Here is a 15,372-nt window from a genome sequence, read left to right on the forward strand (position 1 = left end):
GGCAACTCCTTTTCTGGACATATAAAAGCTATTTTTAGAGTTCAGATTGGGTGCAAAAAATTGATGCGCAAATACAGTGCTTTCATAAATACAGCCCAAAGTAGTTCGAGAGATTGGACTCCGTCCTGAGAAGTGAGCCCCTTCAATTCCCCCACGAAGTTACAGCGACCGGAGGAAACAAAATAAACATGTTGGTGATGTCAACATTTCCCCAGAATTCATGTGAAAAAGCTTCATGTACAACTTATTTGTTAAATAGTACTCCCTTTATTGAACTCTTGTATTAAGTAAAACCTCATGTCCAATTCAAATACAAGACATTTCAGTAAGGAAAACCAGGACAGATAAAGTACGGGTATGAATGTACATACTGCCCCTGAACAGTGATGTGATGACACGTGGAGAAAACCGACATCCAGCATGGACACTCAGTAAAGGGCAAGATGTGACAAATCCCGGGCGATAAAACTTGTACCACAATCAAACAGACCTTGAAGACAGGACTAATTTTTCCCCCCTACTCATGTTTATAAAAGAAGTCCGGAAGCCAAAGAAACTAGTTTCAAAACACACACAGGGCAGGAAGTAGGGTGAGGGGAATGAGGAGCCCAGGGCACAGAATTTAATGAGGCATTCACTGTCATTGTTGTGCAGTGCATGCTCCTGGCATCCAGCCACACTTCAGTCCCAGCCCTTTGCATACATGCATCAAGAGCAGTGCTCGTTGAAAATAAGGGCTATATTCAGTTATTGTTTGCATATGTCTACTTTCAGGTTGTGGCCAAGTAATGTCCACTGTGCTTTACAAAGACCTAAGAATAGAAATATCAACTCCCAAATTCTTTCCAACTCCCAGTGGCCGTTTGCCCTGAGGCAACGAGTAACATTCATGAGTTCTGGGTTCTTGTATTATTACTGAGCCGGTCCCAGAAAGTGGGTAAAAATGTTGTCCCAGGAGGTTCCCAGTATCTCCTTGTAATTGACCTAGAGGTATATCACACCCCGGCTTATAACCCAGCTGCTATAGCTCTCCAGGCCTCTGACACCTGCTCAGAAAGGGATCCCCTGCCCCAGACCGCCCCAAATTGAAGCTTTGTTAAATCATCCCCTATTGCTGAACAAACTCACTGCTCCACCGTTCAAAAAAACAGAAGGCATAAAGGTGAATACAAACGTAAGAAAGGAGTTCACATGTGGTCTTGCAGGCTTTCCATATAGTCTCTAAGGTCCCGGGGACCCCCCAGCCCCACGTCCTGACAGACCCACTTGATGTTGTCCTCACTGTCAAACAGGATGGAGTTGGTGTACGGGCCGCCGTCCTCCGGGAGGATGGTGGTGTAGGAAGTAAACTTGACTCGCTTCCGCTTTGGGCCCGATGGATTTATAGGCTCACTTTTAAGGTCTTTCTCATAGACATAGTCAGAGGGTCTGAGCAGTTGACTATGGAAAGTCTTCTGGGAACCGCCGTTGAGAAGGAAGTTCCTCTCCTCGAACTGCAGGCCCCTGTCTATCATGGTCGTGCACTCCTCCGACGGGAGGGTGATGTCCACGGGGTTCTCCAGAAGTTCTACTTCATTCCCAAGCCAGACCCAGTCATGGGAATGGGGGATGTTGCCTTGCTCGCTCACGGCGAATCTTTTGTGTCTATATTTCCAAGCAAAGGCCACACAGCTGATCAAGAAGACCAAAATGGCCAGGCAGAAGACACAGAGCAGAGCGTACATGCCGATCTCCAAGTCACTTAACCCCCTGGAGGTCACTGTCAGGTCACTGGGATTATTGGGTTCCGGTAACTTCCCTTGAGTGGAGAAGCCTGTGCACGCGTCTGGACTGCCACTCTTGAGTGATTTCTCATCCTTTCCTTCCTGGGAAGACTGTGGGGTTGTGCTTTTGTTGCTACGTTCCTCTTGGCCAACAGAGGTGCCATGTTGGAACCACTCCTGACCTGCTCTCTCCTGGTTTCCTTCACGCTCTATGGAATTACTGAGATGGTCTTTGTATTCCCGACTGATGCCCTCAATATTGTTGGTGCCTCCTTGGTGCTCATCAATATTTGGTTCAAACCTGACCTTGACGTTTTCTTTACCCACGGCAAGAATACTCTTCCTCTTGGTCTTCTGACAGGGCTCACTAATCATCATTTTTAATTTAATCAAGGGCCCTTGCCCTTCACCCTGTGTGACCACAATTGGCCATCTGGACTGAAGGTTTGCTTGGACAGACACCACCATTTCATCCAATGATGACATAGTAACTGAAAAATCCTTGGGATCATAAATGTCTAAGGGTGTCACCAAACCATCACCGACCGAAATCCAACAACTAAGAAAAATGAAATTAAAGTACTATGTTATAGTTTATTTCCTTCAAGTTTGTAAACACATACACAAATTTATAAACCACACATGTGGTTTCTTATGAGATATGTTTCCAATACACAGGCAGAGAACAATAAATATATTTTAAAATCTGGCTCAGTTGCTATCATACATTAAACTGGCATAAATAATGGGCTGTAACCACACTGGTGTGAGGAGCAAATTTGTATACCATAGTGAATGCAGACCTATGTATATTCACTTAGTGAATGTCATATAACAGAATTTGACTGAATTTTCCAGAGTTTGAAAGATCACATGATGCATCTGAATCAATTTCAGGTGCAGCTAATCAGGCTACTGCTCAAGATAATATCACTTCAACATTCTTTATTAGAAAGACATGCTCATTTGAAGTATCTGAGAAAAGATGTATTATGGGGACTGGCATGCTTGAAAGACACAATGACCTTGGTATAATTCGACCGGATTTGCTACAAGTTTAAAGATGGAGCAGAGTTTTAAGTTTCCCATAATTAATATAAACCAACAGATGTCTGGTGCCTATTAGCCATACTTCTTTAAGTAGCAGAAATAGAATTTGCAAGTATCAATTATTACTTATTTTAGAAAGGAGAACACATGTGATCCTTTGGTCATGGTCTACCAGGAGTCCCCCATCACAGATAACCCACTGCAAAGTGGTATTTGGACACATGGTTAGTGTGTAAAATATATAAGAAGACAATTTATCCAAAGTACTGAGCACTTTTCTCAGAGACAAGACAGACCAGAGAGAAAGCAGAAAGAAGCTTCAAGGGCCCCCTGTCCTAGCTATGAGTGCCCTACTGATCTCCTCCGCAGACGTGAGAGGGAAGGATGTGGTCTCAACTGACCGGAGACAAAAGGACCCTGGAATCCCACCTGCTGCGGGGCCTGGAGGACGTCCTGGGCAGACACCGTCGAGACAATAGCCCTCTTGTCCGCTCTGTGAGGCTGCAGGGCAAGAGACAGGCCGGCCACCAGCTGCACGCCCAGGTCGGCGATGGTGATGCGGTCATCCAGCACCATCACTGTCTTCTCAGCCAGGATGGAGTCGGACAGAGGTGGGAGCACCTTCAAAGGAAGCGGGCAAGCTCCAGTCTCTGCTGTACACACCATTAATGAGGGAAAACCAAAAGAAAAAGGTAAAATGCCTACCAAAAAAGTGGGGCTTGGTAAGCAGGTGGATGTCTTCTTTTCGATCATTTGTTTGCCACCATCCTTTAAACCCCAAATTGTGCTCTCAGTGCTAAGTCTGAGAAAGTCTCCAGAAAGTAGGAACTAGCTCAGACCAAAAAAAAAAAAAAAAAAAAAAAGGCAGAAACCTGCCCTTCCCTTTATTCAGCTGCAGTGACCGATGCAGGAGAAGTCAGCTACCACATTAGCAGGAAACATTCCTCCCAGGCTGAAGTGTCAGAACGACCCTTTATTTGGGGCACTGCTACCATTTTACCCCCTAAGAAACACTGTTCTCTAAAATCCAAGATGATCAGAAATCTTGCTCTTTGAAATCCCTGTCGTCAGGCAGAATGGACCATCCCTCTCTTGCCTTGAGGACCTAAGTCACTTTGACACAGAGATGCAAATCTGATTTCCAACTCCAGTGCAGGATTTCAGATGATGCAACATTCCCCATGCACGTGAGTTATGCATCTCACTAGCAAGCAGGACCCTGGGTCTACAGTAGGGTCCAGACTGATGCCAATAGCTCAGGGTGTCCTGAGCTACCTACCCACACTCTGCTTCATTGGAATTTTACCTGCCCTCAGCCCTTGCTGGCTTCCTATCAGACTCTATCTCTTTTGTCCAATACGATTTCCCACATTTCCTCTGTGTGGTGGTCTCCCTAAGAGCAATAGGTCAATAAACCTGACTTCGTCAGACAATAGATTTGCACCCGATGATCTTAAGACAGATGGTCTGGGGCTAGGACAACTTGTTGAAATGCAAATGGTTTAGAAGAGCATTTTTTTAATGTTTAACCACATCTCTCCATTAAAAAACAAGGAACTATAAATAGATCAACCTAATATATTTTACTTCCTTTGATTTATACAATATTAGTCATTTGTTTTCTTCAAAGAGCCTGATTTAATTTAGTGATAATTCCCCCCAAATTAAAAGATATTATCTCCCTGCTGGTGTTGGCCCATTAGAGCACAGAAAATGTAACATTTTCCTCAAAACTACTAGTTATATTTTGACAATCTTTTTACTAAAAATATTTAGAGAAATGGTGTCTCGCCTTCTTCCCCTGCTTAATATTTGCTCTTTGAGTAGTTAGATGTTTATAACATAATAATTGTAGATCCTTATAGCATCAGTGAGCTCGCTGGGAAAATTCAGTGCAGAAAGGAATCTTAATGGCCTTAAAAAGTCATTTCACCTCATAAAACATCAATTTGCAACCCGAGTGATTCAGACCTGGACTAATGTTGTATCAATAAACCAGCTTTTGCAAAATCACATTTGGGCGAACCTTAAATTGTGATGTGATAAGGAATATTTAAACACTTTGTAAAGATAATGATCTGCTCTATAATCTCTTCACAGCCATCCTATTAAAATTAACTATGAAATATTTTCAATAATCGTCTAAGAAAAGAGAAAGCATGACATTAGGGAACTATGCGTGTGCATGTAAATAAGTATGACAAACAAAATGTGTCCAGACATTGCCAAGTGCCCCAAGGTTGAGAGCTGCTAAGACCAGGGACATAAGGTTACTTTCATTGTGTGTCTTAACAAAGCATCCCCTGGTGAAAGGGTGAGAAATCTGATCTCAAGAGCATCTCTAATTTGCAGAAGCTTCTCTGTGGTTAATAAAACAAGAATTTCTGAATATGTGGTCTAAAGGCTGATAAATTCTGTGTATTGTGTTCGTTGCTCCCTCCCACGTACCAACACACACTTGCACAAAACTGCCTCACACAAATGTATCTGGACACAAGCAATGAATGGGTTGAGTATTTGGGGAAAGTGCCAAGCAGTGCATTAAAGCTGCCTTGGTTATCCCCGGCTCCCGGCCCACCAGGGTCCTGCCGCCCAGGAGCTGCGCGAGCCTCAGCTCCTCCACCTTCGTGAACTCGGCCACGAGGTCAGTGATGTCGAACTGCCAGTCGGGGCCCAGCATGTAGCTCAGCTGACCCGAGTCAGGCGCCTCCGCCACGAACTGGGTGAGGATGTGCACGGCGGCGTGCTGGTACTGCAGGGAGCACCCCCGGCCCTTCTTCTTCTTGTCCTCGATCTCTTGGGTGGGCCTGGGGCACAAACCAGGATGAGCCTGCTCCTCACCAGGGGTGTTTTAAATATCCTCAGTTTTCCAGCAACCGTAGGGCTGTGGTCATGAAAACACAGGACCTGGCTCCTCTCCTGGCCAAACGTGTATGTCCAATAGATTCATTTATAACCTCTTTAGCCATCAGGCCTGTGTTTTCCCGGTGCCAGAACTGTGGCTTCCCACCCAGAATTCAAGAAACAAAGATACTGTCTCTTGCCTTCAGCTTGTTTTCACTCAAGCGCAAGATCCAGCCAGCCGGAGAGGCAACAGGAGGTTGAAGTGGAGGGTCCGCGGTTCCGGAGCCCTGCTGCACTGTGGAATCGCCCGAGGGTGACCCCGCTGCCTCTTTCGGCCCAGAGCAATGTAATCAGAATGTCTTGGGGTCGGAGCTGGGAATCCACCTATTCCAAAGAGTGCCGGCGATTCCAATGGGCAGTAGTTTGGGAACCAGCGGTTTGAGCTCCAGCATGTAACATGACTAGCCCCACTGCCCTGCTCCGCCCTCCCGCAGAGAAGGGACGCGAGCAAATCTCCTCCCTTGGGAAATTGGGGGTGCCCACCTCTGCTGTGGTTGTAGCAGGAAGGGAACCGGCCCGGGCCCATTTGTTTGGCCTGAGGCCAGCACCTGAGGCGCGCGTGAGCAATAGAGTTTTGAGAGTGATTGTGTTATTGACATTGCGAGGACAGGTGCTGGGGGAGAGGCCGGTGCAGGTCTGCTCGGCTTCCAGGAGAGGCCCAGGATCGGACGGCTCCTGAACCCCTGTGGTTGAAAGGGGCTCGTTATGAATAACAAAGCACCCCTTCCACCTTTATGACTCTCCACTGAGGACAGAAGACCAGCTATTACAAGAGATGCTCGAAATCGCTCCTATCGCTTAGAAAACCCCGAGGGTTTGGGGAGCCGGGAGCCACAGACGGAGACCCAAATACGTATTTCTTATAATTCACGGTATCACGGGTGGTGTCCAGTGAGGCATCGGCTCTTGGATAACCTCAGCGGCCACCATAGTAGCTGTTACTTCGCACGTTTACCTGGTTTCCAGCCACGGGGCTACTTCCAGTTGCCCACTGTCCCCCAGAGGGGCATCGGCGGCCGCCCGGCACTAAGCAGGACCCCGTTCTCTTCTAGCATCGAAACCTGCCCAGCGGCGCAGGAAGAAGAGCCGAGGGGCCGATAGCAACTCACACTCTCTTGTCAAATAATAGCATCCACTTAAGTGGCTGTTAGACCTCATAGGACGTAAACGCTTTCCTCTCTAACCCACTTTCTGTTTACACACAGGATAGGCACTTCATCCCGGCATTTCCGCTTTTCTTCTGCCTCAAAAAATCAGATCTTCAGCCCCAGGCAGTTATGGGCTCCCTCATTAGGCCCCCATGCTGGGGAATTCATTGCCTCAGAAACGCTTGATTCCTTGAGCTGATAGCTATTTCCAAAGTCAAGGCAAAAACCACCACAAAAATCACTTATTTATGATGAGATTTGGGAAAGTTTCCTTTTCTTCTTTCTCCCTCCAGGGTGTTTATACTGGGTTTCTCTTTATAGACTCTGCTACACCTGTTACAGAGAGCTATTATAAAAGCAAATTTATGTTGCTGTTTTTTGCTTTGTTGACAATGTTAGCAACCAACAAGCTGCAAGCACACAGCTCTAACGTGGGCCACAGCATTTCCTGATCAAATGTTTGGACAAAGGGAACACAGCACAACAGCTGGTAAGGGGAGCCGCGGGGATACGGAGCTTGGAACCTTGCTCACTCACTCCCAACCTCTATTCCTTGGTTCTTCAGCCCCAGGGAAGCCGAGGCTCCAGTTTCTCAGCAGAGGTCAGAAATCTGGCCTTTTTAAGAATAATAGTATGATTAACATAACAATAAAAAATTTAAAAAATAGTAATAATAACTTTTGCGGTAAGAACACTTAACATGAGATCTACCCTGCTAAATTTTTAAGTGTAATATACAATATATATGTTTTCCAGATCAGATGAAGCATATTTAAGGAAAAGATTCGGTCACAGGAGCAAGATGTTTGGGAATTTAGGCTTCAAGGTCACCCCACCGGATGTTCTCGCAGACTACACAGGTGCCACCTGCTAAGATCAGTGCAGCCAACAGGAAGCGCTCACTGCTGGTCTCAAGCTCCTCCCTGGCCTTAGGGGGTTGCAGGACAGGTAGGGAGAGAGGGTGACCCAGGTTCAGTCCAGGGTCTGAGAAGGGATTCCAAGGTGACTTCTAAGTATTCCATTAGTAACAGTCTAAAAGGCAAAAGCAAACCAAACAGAAGACAAAAGACATCTTCCTTACCCTGAAAAATAGTAAGTATTGGGTCATTATTTTTCTGAAGAAGTCCTGCCCCCCGCCCCAGTTTCAGTAAGAGTGAGAGGTGTGTCTTCAGGAAGGTGGTATTTCAGAGGGTGCTCAGATTACAGGCCATACCCTGTCCCCCTTACCTGCAGTTTCAGCAGATGATCTTCCTTCTGACTTGTGCTCATAAGGTCAATGGCAGCCTAACTGCTAGGGCTGTGCCATTCATCTCATCACATGGGTATTTATCACCTCACGTCGTCACATGAAGAGGGGTTGTACTGGTTATCCACTCTGTGTGTGCGGGCAGTATATATGTATAGGAAGTATATATACAAATATAAAATGTAATGTATAATTATATCTATTATATATAGTAACATACTCTAAATAGTATATATGTATAGTATTATATATAATTTGTATGTATGTTTTAATGAATTATTGTGCACTTCATATATATTTTATATTTATATAATGTATAAACATGTTAAATTTGTATGCATTATATATTCATTATACATATATTTATATTATATAGTACAGGTATAATTCTATGTATGCTTTATGGGTTATTGTGTATTTCATGTATATTTTATATTTATAGAACATAAATGTTTTACTGTACATGCATTATACATATTTATGTTATAGAGATATAGATAGAGCCCTTGGATTATAGAACAAGAATATGAAGTGCTATTATCATTCTCAATTGCCTAAGAAGAAGCTCAGGACTGGGCAGTGCGAGTAAGGAGCCCAGGGCCAAGTGGCAGGACCAGGACTCACACCCACATGCCTGCTCCGGCATCTGCGCTTTCCACTATCACACAGTAATTTAGAAGAAAAGCAGGAGTTTAATCTGCGTGCCCACCCCCACCCCCACCCGGAGTTTGCCACTGTATCCATCACTCTGTTTCAATTGCAAGAACCTGGCCATGCATTATTACAACTCCTCCTCATCACCCTGCGTTCAACCTGACAGATGCGAAGCTCCACATCAAGGAAGAAAAGCTACAGAATCAGATGGTATGTTTCTCACACATACACGAAAAATGCACACACCTATATGAAGATAGGCAAACTGTATAAAAAATGTAGTTGTCCTTTTTCATCCAAACCTAAAGGATATTTAATATTCTTTACATAGCTTTGCAAAAATGATTGCTTAGTCTCTGCCACTTAAGGAGCACTTAGATCAATTTTTGGTTTTGCCTTGTATTCAAATAACCCCCGAAATCAGAGCAGGGCTGAGTCGCCGCTCTATGTGGAGCGCTTACCATGCACTGGGCACTGTTCTTAGAACTTAATGTGTACTGTGTCCATTTAACCCTTATGGTTACTTGTGTTAGGTAAAGAGTTCTTGTTCTTCTTCCATAATGCACCAAATGAAGTTCAGAGAGGCCAGTTCCTCAGGGGTACAGAGCTAGCAAGAGACAGAGTCAGGATTTGAGCTCATGCCACCTGGATGCAAAACCTGTGTTCTGAACGAGTTTGGGTGAATAGCTGAGCACAAATACACAGGACACAAGACAAGCCCCTCTGTCCTGCCCCCAGTGTGTGCGGCTGGGACTCAGAAGACTGAGCAGGCAGAGAGAGCTTCATGACCGATGCCCACGGTCTTCCAGTTAAACTCCCAGGGCGAGGGGCCAGGATCACCAGCTCGGTGCAGTGACTCGAATCCAGGGAACCTGAGCCCACATGGCTCTCCCCTGCCTGCCTGTGTCCCCAGGTCAGACACTCACTCTCCTAAGCACTAAACATACAGAGTGTGCAATAATTAGTAAATGAATTGGGGTTCTGTATGGGCAAATAAAATCGCAAAATAAGAAAAACTGATTTATTTGGAGAACATGTATGAAATGGGTTAGATCTGCTTGTACTCTATAAAATGGTAGAATTTCTTTCTGTCTTTGAAATTTCTCAGCAAATTGCTGTGATGCACATCACATTCTGGTGTAATACTGATTCCATAATGTAATCGTTTTCTTTCTTCCCTGCTTTTTTTGGCGAGGTTTTCTGAGTTGGGGGAAGACACTGTTTTTAATTACATTTCCCTAAAGCTCCCATGGGGGGGCCTGGGAGATGAATATATTCACTGGTTGAATTCACCTCAGACCTGAAAGAAGGGTCCGCTGTTCACCTTCATTGGAGACACACACAACATCTCCACGAGAGACTCCTGAGACCTCTCTCAGTCCACCTCCATTAGATGGCACAGAATATTTCTGCGTTCTATTTGATGGCCCTCACTATGAGAAACCCAAGACATATTAGTCTTTTTCCTCCAGGGAAAAAGCTCTGCCCCCAGACACTTTCGATAACGCTTTGCTATTTCTAGATAAGTATCTTCCAAAACTTATTCCTTATCGAGACTTCAGAGCATCCCGGGGCCAAAGACTGAGCTCAGTACAAAGTTTTAGCATATGCTTATTTGTAGGATGTTTTCATGTTCTCATCTCATCTCTTGACTTGGGGGATTTTAAAAGCACCACCAATGCTTGTTAGCTTAGGAAAAGATCCAAACACTTTGTATTCATCAAACGGCGCCGCAGAAGGGATTAGGAGCTGTTTATCTGGTGAAAGCCCAGCATATGGCCCTGCCCAGCCTGCCGCGCCTGCTCCGAACGCACTCACTGAGCCTGCTGGAGAGAGGCGCTGGTAATTAGGTTCCATTGGCACAGATGTTGAAGCCAAAGCTTAGATGTTCGGGGTTTGCACATAAATTAGTCGCACATACACACACAAACACACATAAGGTATTTTGGCAGGATAAACAGGTTTTCAGGGGGGAAAATCAGAGAGAGAAAGTTCTGCAGAATTTTTGCAACTCCTATTAAAGCTACTTAGGAAATTTCTATTAGGATTAAAAAAAAAAAAAGCAGTTGGGAAATCGGAGAGTCATGCATTGCTTATGTACGGTAGGGGGCATCAAGTAGCAGAGAGTTTAGCTCTGTGATTCCCGGGACGGACCTAAGTCAAGGCAAACCGTGGCCTCTCAACCACCTACTCCACAAAGAGAGACTGGGAGAGGGACTTTGAAAGACCCAAGCGGACAGGACCCAGCAGACACAAGACATGCTCCTCATTGCCAGGAGAAGGCTGGCCCTCCAAACTCACACTCTCACTGAGTCTTTCCTCAAGAGAACCAGGAATTCAGAATCTAGCCAAGGGGGAAATTCTTGGTGCATAAGCGATGTGCTCAGCATTATAAAATGCGGGGCCATTGCTGGAGCTTGGTGTTCTCTCCTCCATGAATAGAGGCTAATGACATGCTCGCCTACATGAGACTTTTTCTAAGCTGCCTGAGAAAATTCTGTCTAAAGCATTGAGTTCCTCCATTGCCGTAACCCTTGATTAGGTGGTGTGTCACACCCACTCTACCCAGAGTCCCGCCTCCCCCCCACACGGCCAGGGTGAAATTATAGCGGTCCCTTCCTTTATTGAACACCTAGATTGACACTAGCGATACAAAACGAACTCACCGTCGTATTATCCTGTACAGCCATAGTATAATTCAATTTACAATAAGGTAATTTACCCATGAATTCTCCTGAATAAAGGAGTAGCGGGAAGTACTGTTCAGTCTAGGTAAGCAAGCACAACACAACACGACACAACACAGCCCTGCGTGGACCAGAGCCACAGCACGGCGCCGGGTCTGCTGCGATGTATTTGGGGATATTGAGACCAGGGAAACTGGAATGAGCACATTTCATGCAAGGGAGGCAGCCAGCACACCTAGAATGAATTGTTCCCGTGGAGGAATGTTGGCTCTGCCTTTTTAGGGCAACAGATTTTTTTTTTTTTTTTCAAAAGAAGCAGGACATCCAGGCTGAGAGCGAAATCTATCAGATTTCAACACTGACCACTACTAGGAAAACAGTAAGACATGATACTGGCCAAACAAAGCAAGTCTCGGGACTGTATTTACCTTAAGAATTGCTGTTTTACAGTCTTGAGCATAAACTTTGCTTGACAGTGTGACTGCAATATCCAGTGAAGAAAACGGAGGTAGGTATGAAACCATCTAGTACCAATGTGCACCTCATTGATACGATGCTCCAATCCTTATCAGACAATTTTCCCGGCTCCCACAGGCTATAACAGAAATAGGAAAGTTTTCATCACATTGGTGAATGTTGATGGGTCCTTACAGGCTCTGGGAGGGAGGAGAAGGGGACTTGTCCTGAGAAGCAATCTGGATTCCTGGGGAGAGGCGTACAAGGATCAGTGAGTGATGTCTTCCTCGGACGTGTGCTCGGGAGCTAATACATGCATGTCTTACCTCTACCATTTTTGCCAGAAATTCAAGTCCAAATCTGTAGAAGTTTCTTCAGATCCCAATAACACAAAGTTTCCAAGATGCTTCTCGGCAGCAATGATTGGCATCTTCATCTCCTTTGCGTGAGAGCCAACAATCACACAAGCAACATTTCAAACAAATAATTTAGTATCCATACTTCTCGCTAAAATCAACTCTCTTTCTCTTGCGGTAATAATCCTTAGTACTCGTGCCCCACATAGTTATCTGCACACACTGTCTCCCCTCGTGGACAGGAGGGGACCATGGCAGGAGATCCTCCGTAGTCCTCTTACAGAAATTACTTACATGCCCATGAGAAGTCAGCTGTGATTTTTGAAAAATTAGGATAAAATTCACATATCATGAAATTCACCTCATAAAGTGTACAAGTTGGTGGGTTTTTAGTAGATCCACAGTTGTGCAATAATCCCTATCTAATTTTAGATCATTTTCACCACCCCCAGAAGAAACCGCACACTCATTAGACTGCATTCTTCCGTCCACACTCCCCTCCCCCACCAGCCCCTGGTGACCATTCATCGACTTTCTGCTTTGACAGATTCTTCTATACTGGACGTTTCTCATAAATAAAATTATACAATATATGCCCTTTTGTGCCTGGCTTCTCTCACGTAGCATAATGTTTTCAAGGCTCTTTCATGTTATAACATAGATCAGGGCTTCATTCCTTTCTACAGCTGAGTAGTGTTTTATGTGGATAGACCAAATGTGCTTATCCAACCATCAGAAAATGGGCATTTGGGTTATTTCTACTTTTTTGATATTATAATGTTGCCATGAACATTCGTGCATGAGTTTCTGTGCAGACTTCTACTTTCATTTCTCTTGGATATATACCTAGAAGTGGGATTTCTGGGTCATATGAGAACTCTACCTTTAATATTTTGAGGATCTGTTAAACCGTTTTCCAAAGGAGTGGCACTGACTGACATCCCCACCAGCAATGTCTGGGTATCCCAATTCCTACACCTTCCACAGCCATGGTTCTGAGAACAAACCCTCCACACAAAGTATGAGCTGTTCCATTCCAGAATTCTCTACCCACCCATAAGAAAACATTTCAATATCTTCTTTCTTTGGGTTGTCTGTCAAAAGGAAGAATTCTCCATTGGGGAAGATGACTACACATAAGGGACCTCTGCAGAAACTAAACTGTGACACAGAGGCACCAACTGAAATATCTGTCAGGTTCTGTTTATCAATTTAGACATTATTTCTTTCAAATACCCACATATCAACTACGAATGCTCTTTTTAATGAACCAACTGTAGTAGGCAGCCATTAAATGGTGCACTGAACAGATGACTGGGTATATGCATGATTGAGTAATGATTGAATAAATGCATGATAGATGGATGAATGAACAAGCTCAGTGAATATTTACTGAACACCCTGTAGGAACCAGATGCCGTGCTAGACGTGGAGTCAGAGTGAACAAGAGACACATGAGAGCTTGCAAAGATCACGTTCTGTTGTGGGAAATGGACAGAACCAAGCAAATAAACTAGTTGAAAGGGAATGTCAGCTGGTGGCAAATGCTATAAAGGAAGCCAAAGGAGGTAAAGGAGTATGGTGGCTGGGCAGAGAGGTCAGAGAAGCTGGCAGGATCCAGATCTCATGGCCCTTGCCATCAAGGTCATGGGATGGAGGAAAGAGAGGTTTTGAGGATATTATGGCTCCTTCTAGTCTGAGTCCTTAACTCTTCAACAACATTGTCACCAATGTTTCTCACTGGTCTCCTCTTAAGCATTCCAGTGGATTATTTTGATCCTTGCAAGAGAAATTCAGAAATCCTCTTTCCTCTCTCCTATATCCACATCCGACATTATTGCCTGAATTTCATTATTTCCAAAGCTCATTTTCAACAACTCTCACCCAATGACCAATGTCCAGTGACTCCTCTCTGGCCGGGGGTAAACTCCAAATTCCTTTACTCAGCTTCACATTTGTCCTTCTACACTATGTTCTAGCACCTCTCCTGCTAACTGTGCTTCAAGAAAACAGGCATCTCCCAATTTTCCCAAACACATTGGGCATTAAAACAACAATAACTAGCTGATGCTTTTTCAATGCTGAGAATGCCTTATTTCTCATTGCCTTCCTAATCAAATTTCCTCTGTTCATTCCTAACTCCTATATCTACTTCCAGACTCTTTTCAGTCATTTCCCAAACCACTAAAAAGTGTACTGTCACCACCTGCCAAGATGACGTAGCTCTTTGTCCCAGTTTTAGCTGAACATCTAATAAAGCACACTGAAATCCCATCAGAGGTGGGACCCAAGTGAGCTGTTCATCTTCACATCCTCCACACACAGGACAAGGAATAGCACAAAGTATATGAGGGATGGATGGAGGAATAGATAGATGGATGGAATGATGGAATGATGGATGGATGGAATGATGGATGGATGGATGGATGGATGGATGGATGGAACGATGGATGGATGGAACGATGGATGGGTGGATGGATGGAACGATGGATGGATGGATGGATGGAACGATGGATGGATGGATGGATGGATGGATGGAACGATGGATGGATGGAACGATGGATGGGTGGATGGATGGAATGATGGATGGATGGATGGATGGAACGATGGATGGATGGATGGATGGAACGATGGATGGATGGATGGATGGATGGATGGATGGATGGATGGATGGATGGATGAGCAAAGCTTCCTCCTTTCTCCTTGGCAAGAAAGCCCTGCCCAACAAGAGAGCATGTGAGCCAACCGAGTCCCTCAGCTCCCTCCCAACACAGACAGCTCAGAAGTCACTTGCAGTAAGATGTATTATCCAAGCTGGACCAGAGCCCTTCACAGGAGCTTTGGGACTGACCTTGGTTGGAAAAGATTCTTTTCCGGGTGCCTGGGTGGCTCAGTTGGTTAAGCAACTGCCTTCAGCTCAGGTCATGATCTCAGGGTCCTGGGATCGAGCCCCGTATCGGGCTCCCTGCTCGGCGGGAAGCCTGCTTCTCCCTTTCCCACTCCCACTGCTTGTGTTCCCTCTCTGTCTCTCTGTCAAATAAATAAATAAAATCTTTAAAAAAGGAAAAGAAAAGATTCTTTTCCTTCCTTATTATAGAGTTGCACTGT

At 44.8% G+C, this 15,372-nt stretch overlaps 1 protein-coding gene across 1 annotated transcript; it reads right to left on the minus strand.

The window, feature by feature from the left end:
* Nucleotides 1–267: 267 nt before the first annotated feature.
* On the minus strand, nucleotides 268–8,134 carry LOC113913016 (transmembrane protein 132B-like). Its single transcript, XM_027576954.2, has 5 exons — nucleotides 8,093–8,134; nucleotides 7,702–7,793; nucleotides 5,367–5,620; nucleotides 3,243–3,442; nucleotides 268–2,345 (listed from the first exon to the last, which is right to left on the minus strand). The coding sequence occupies exons 1-5, from the start codon at nucleotides 8,132–8,134 to the stop codon at nucleotides 1,188–1,190; spliced, it is 1,746 nt and encodes a 581-aa protein (XP_027432755.2). The 3' UTR covers nucleotides 268–1,187.
* Between the last annotated feature and the right edge of the window lie 7,238 nt (nucleotides 8,135–15,372).

Source organism: Zalophus californianus, chromosome 14, assembly GCF_009762305.2.
Source record: "Zalophus californianus isolate mZalCal1 chromosome 14, mZalCal1.pri.v2, whole genome shotgun sequence".
In the NCBI taxonomy this organism is placed as follows: domain Eukaryota; kingdom Metazoa; phylum Chordata; class Mammalia; order Carnivora; family Otariidae; genus Zalophus; species Zalophus californianus.

Excerpts from the sequence above, each read along its gene's own strand:
- LOC113913016 (XM_027576954.2), bottom strand. The coding sequence starts at position 8,134 with ATGAGCACAAGTCAGAAGGAAGATCATCTGCTGAAACTGCAG. Across the intron at positions 3,443-5,366 it reads CCGGGAGCCGGGGATAACCA|CTTTGAAGGTGCTCCCACCT; the intron begins AGGCAGCTTTAA and ends CTTGCCCGCTTC. Across the intron at positions 2,346-3,242 it reads TCCTCCAGGCCCCGCAGCAG|TACTTTAATTTCATTTTTCT; the intron begins GTGGGATTCCAG and ends ACTATAACATAG.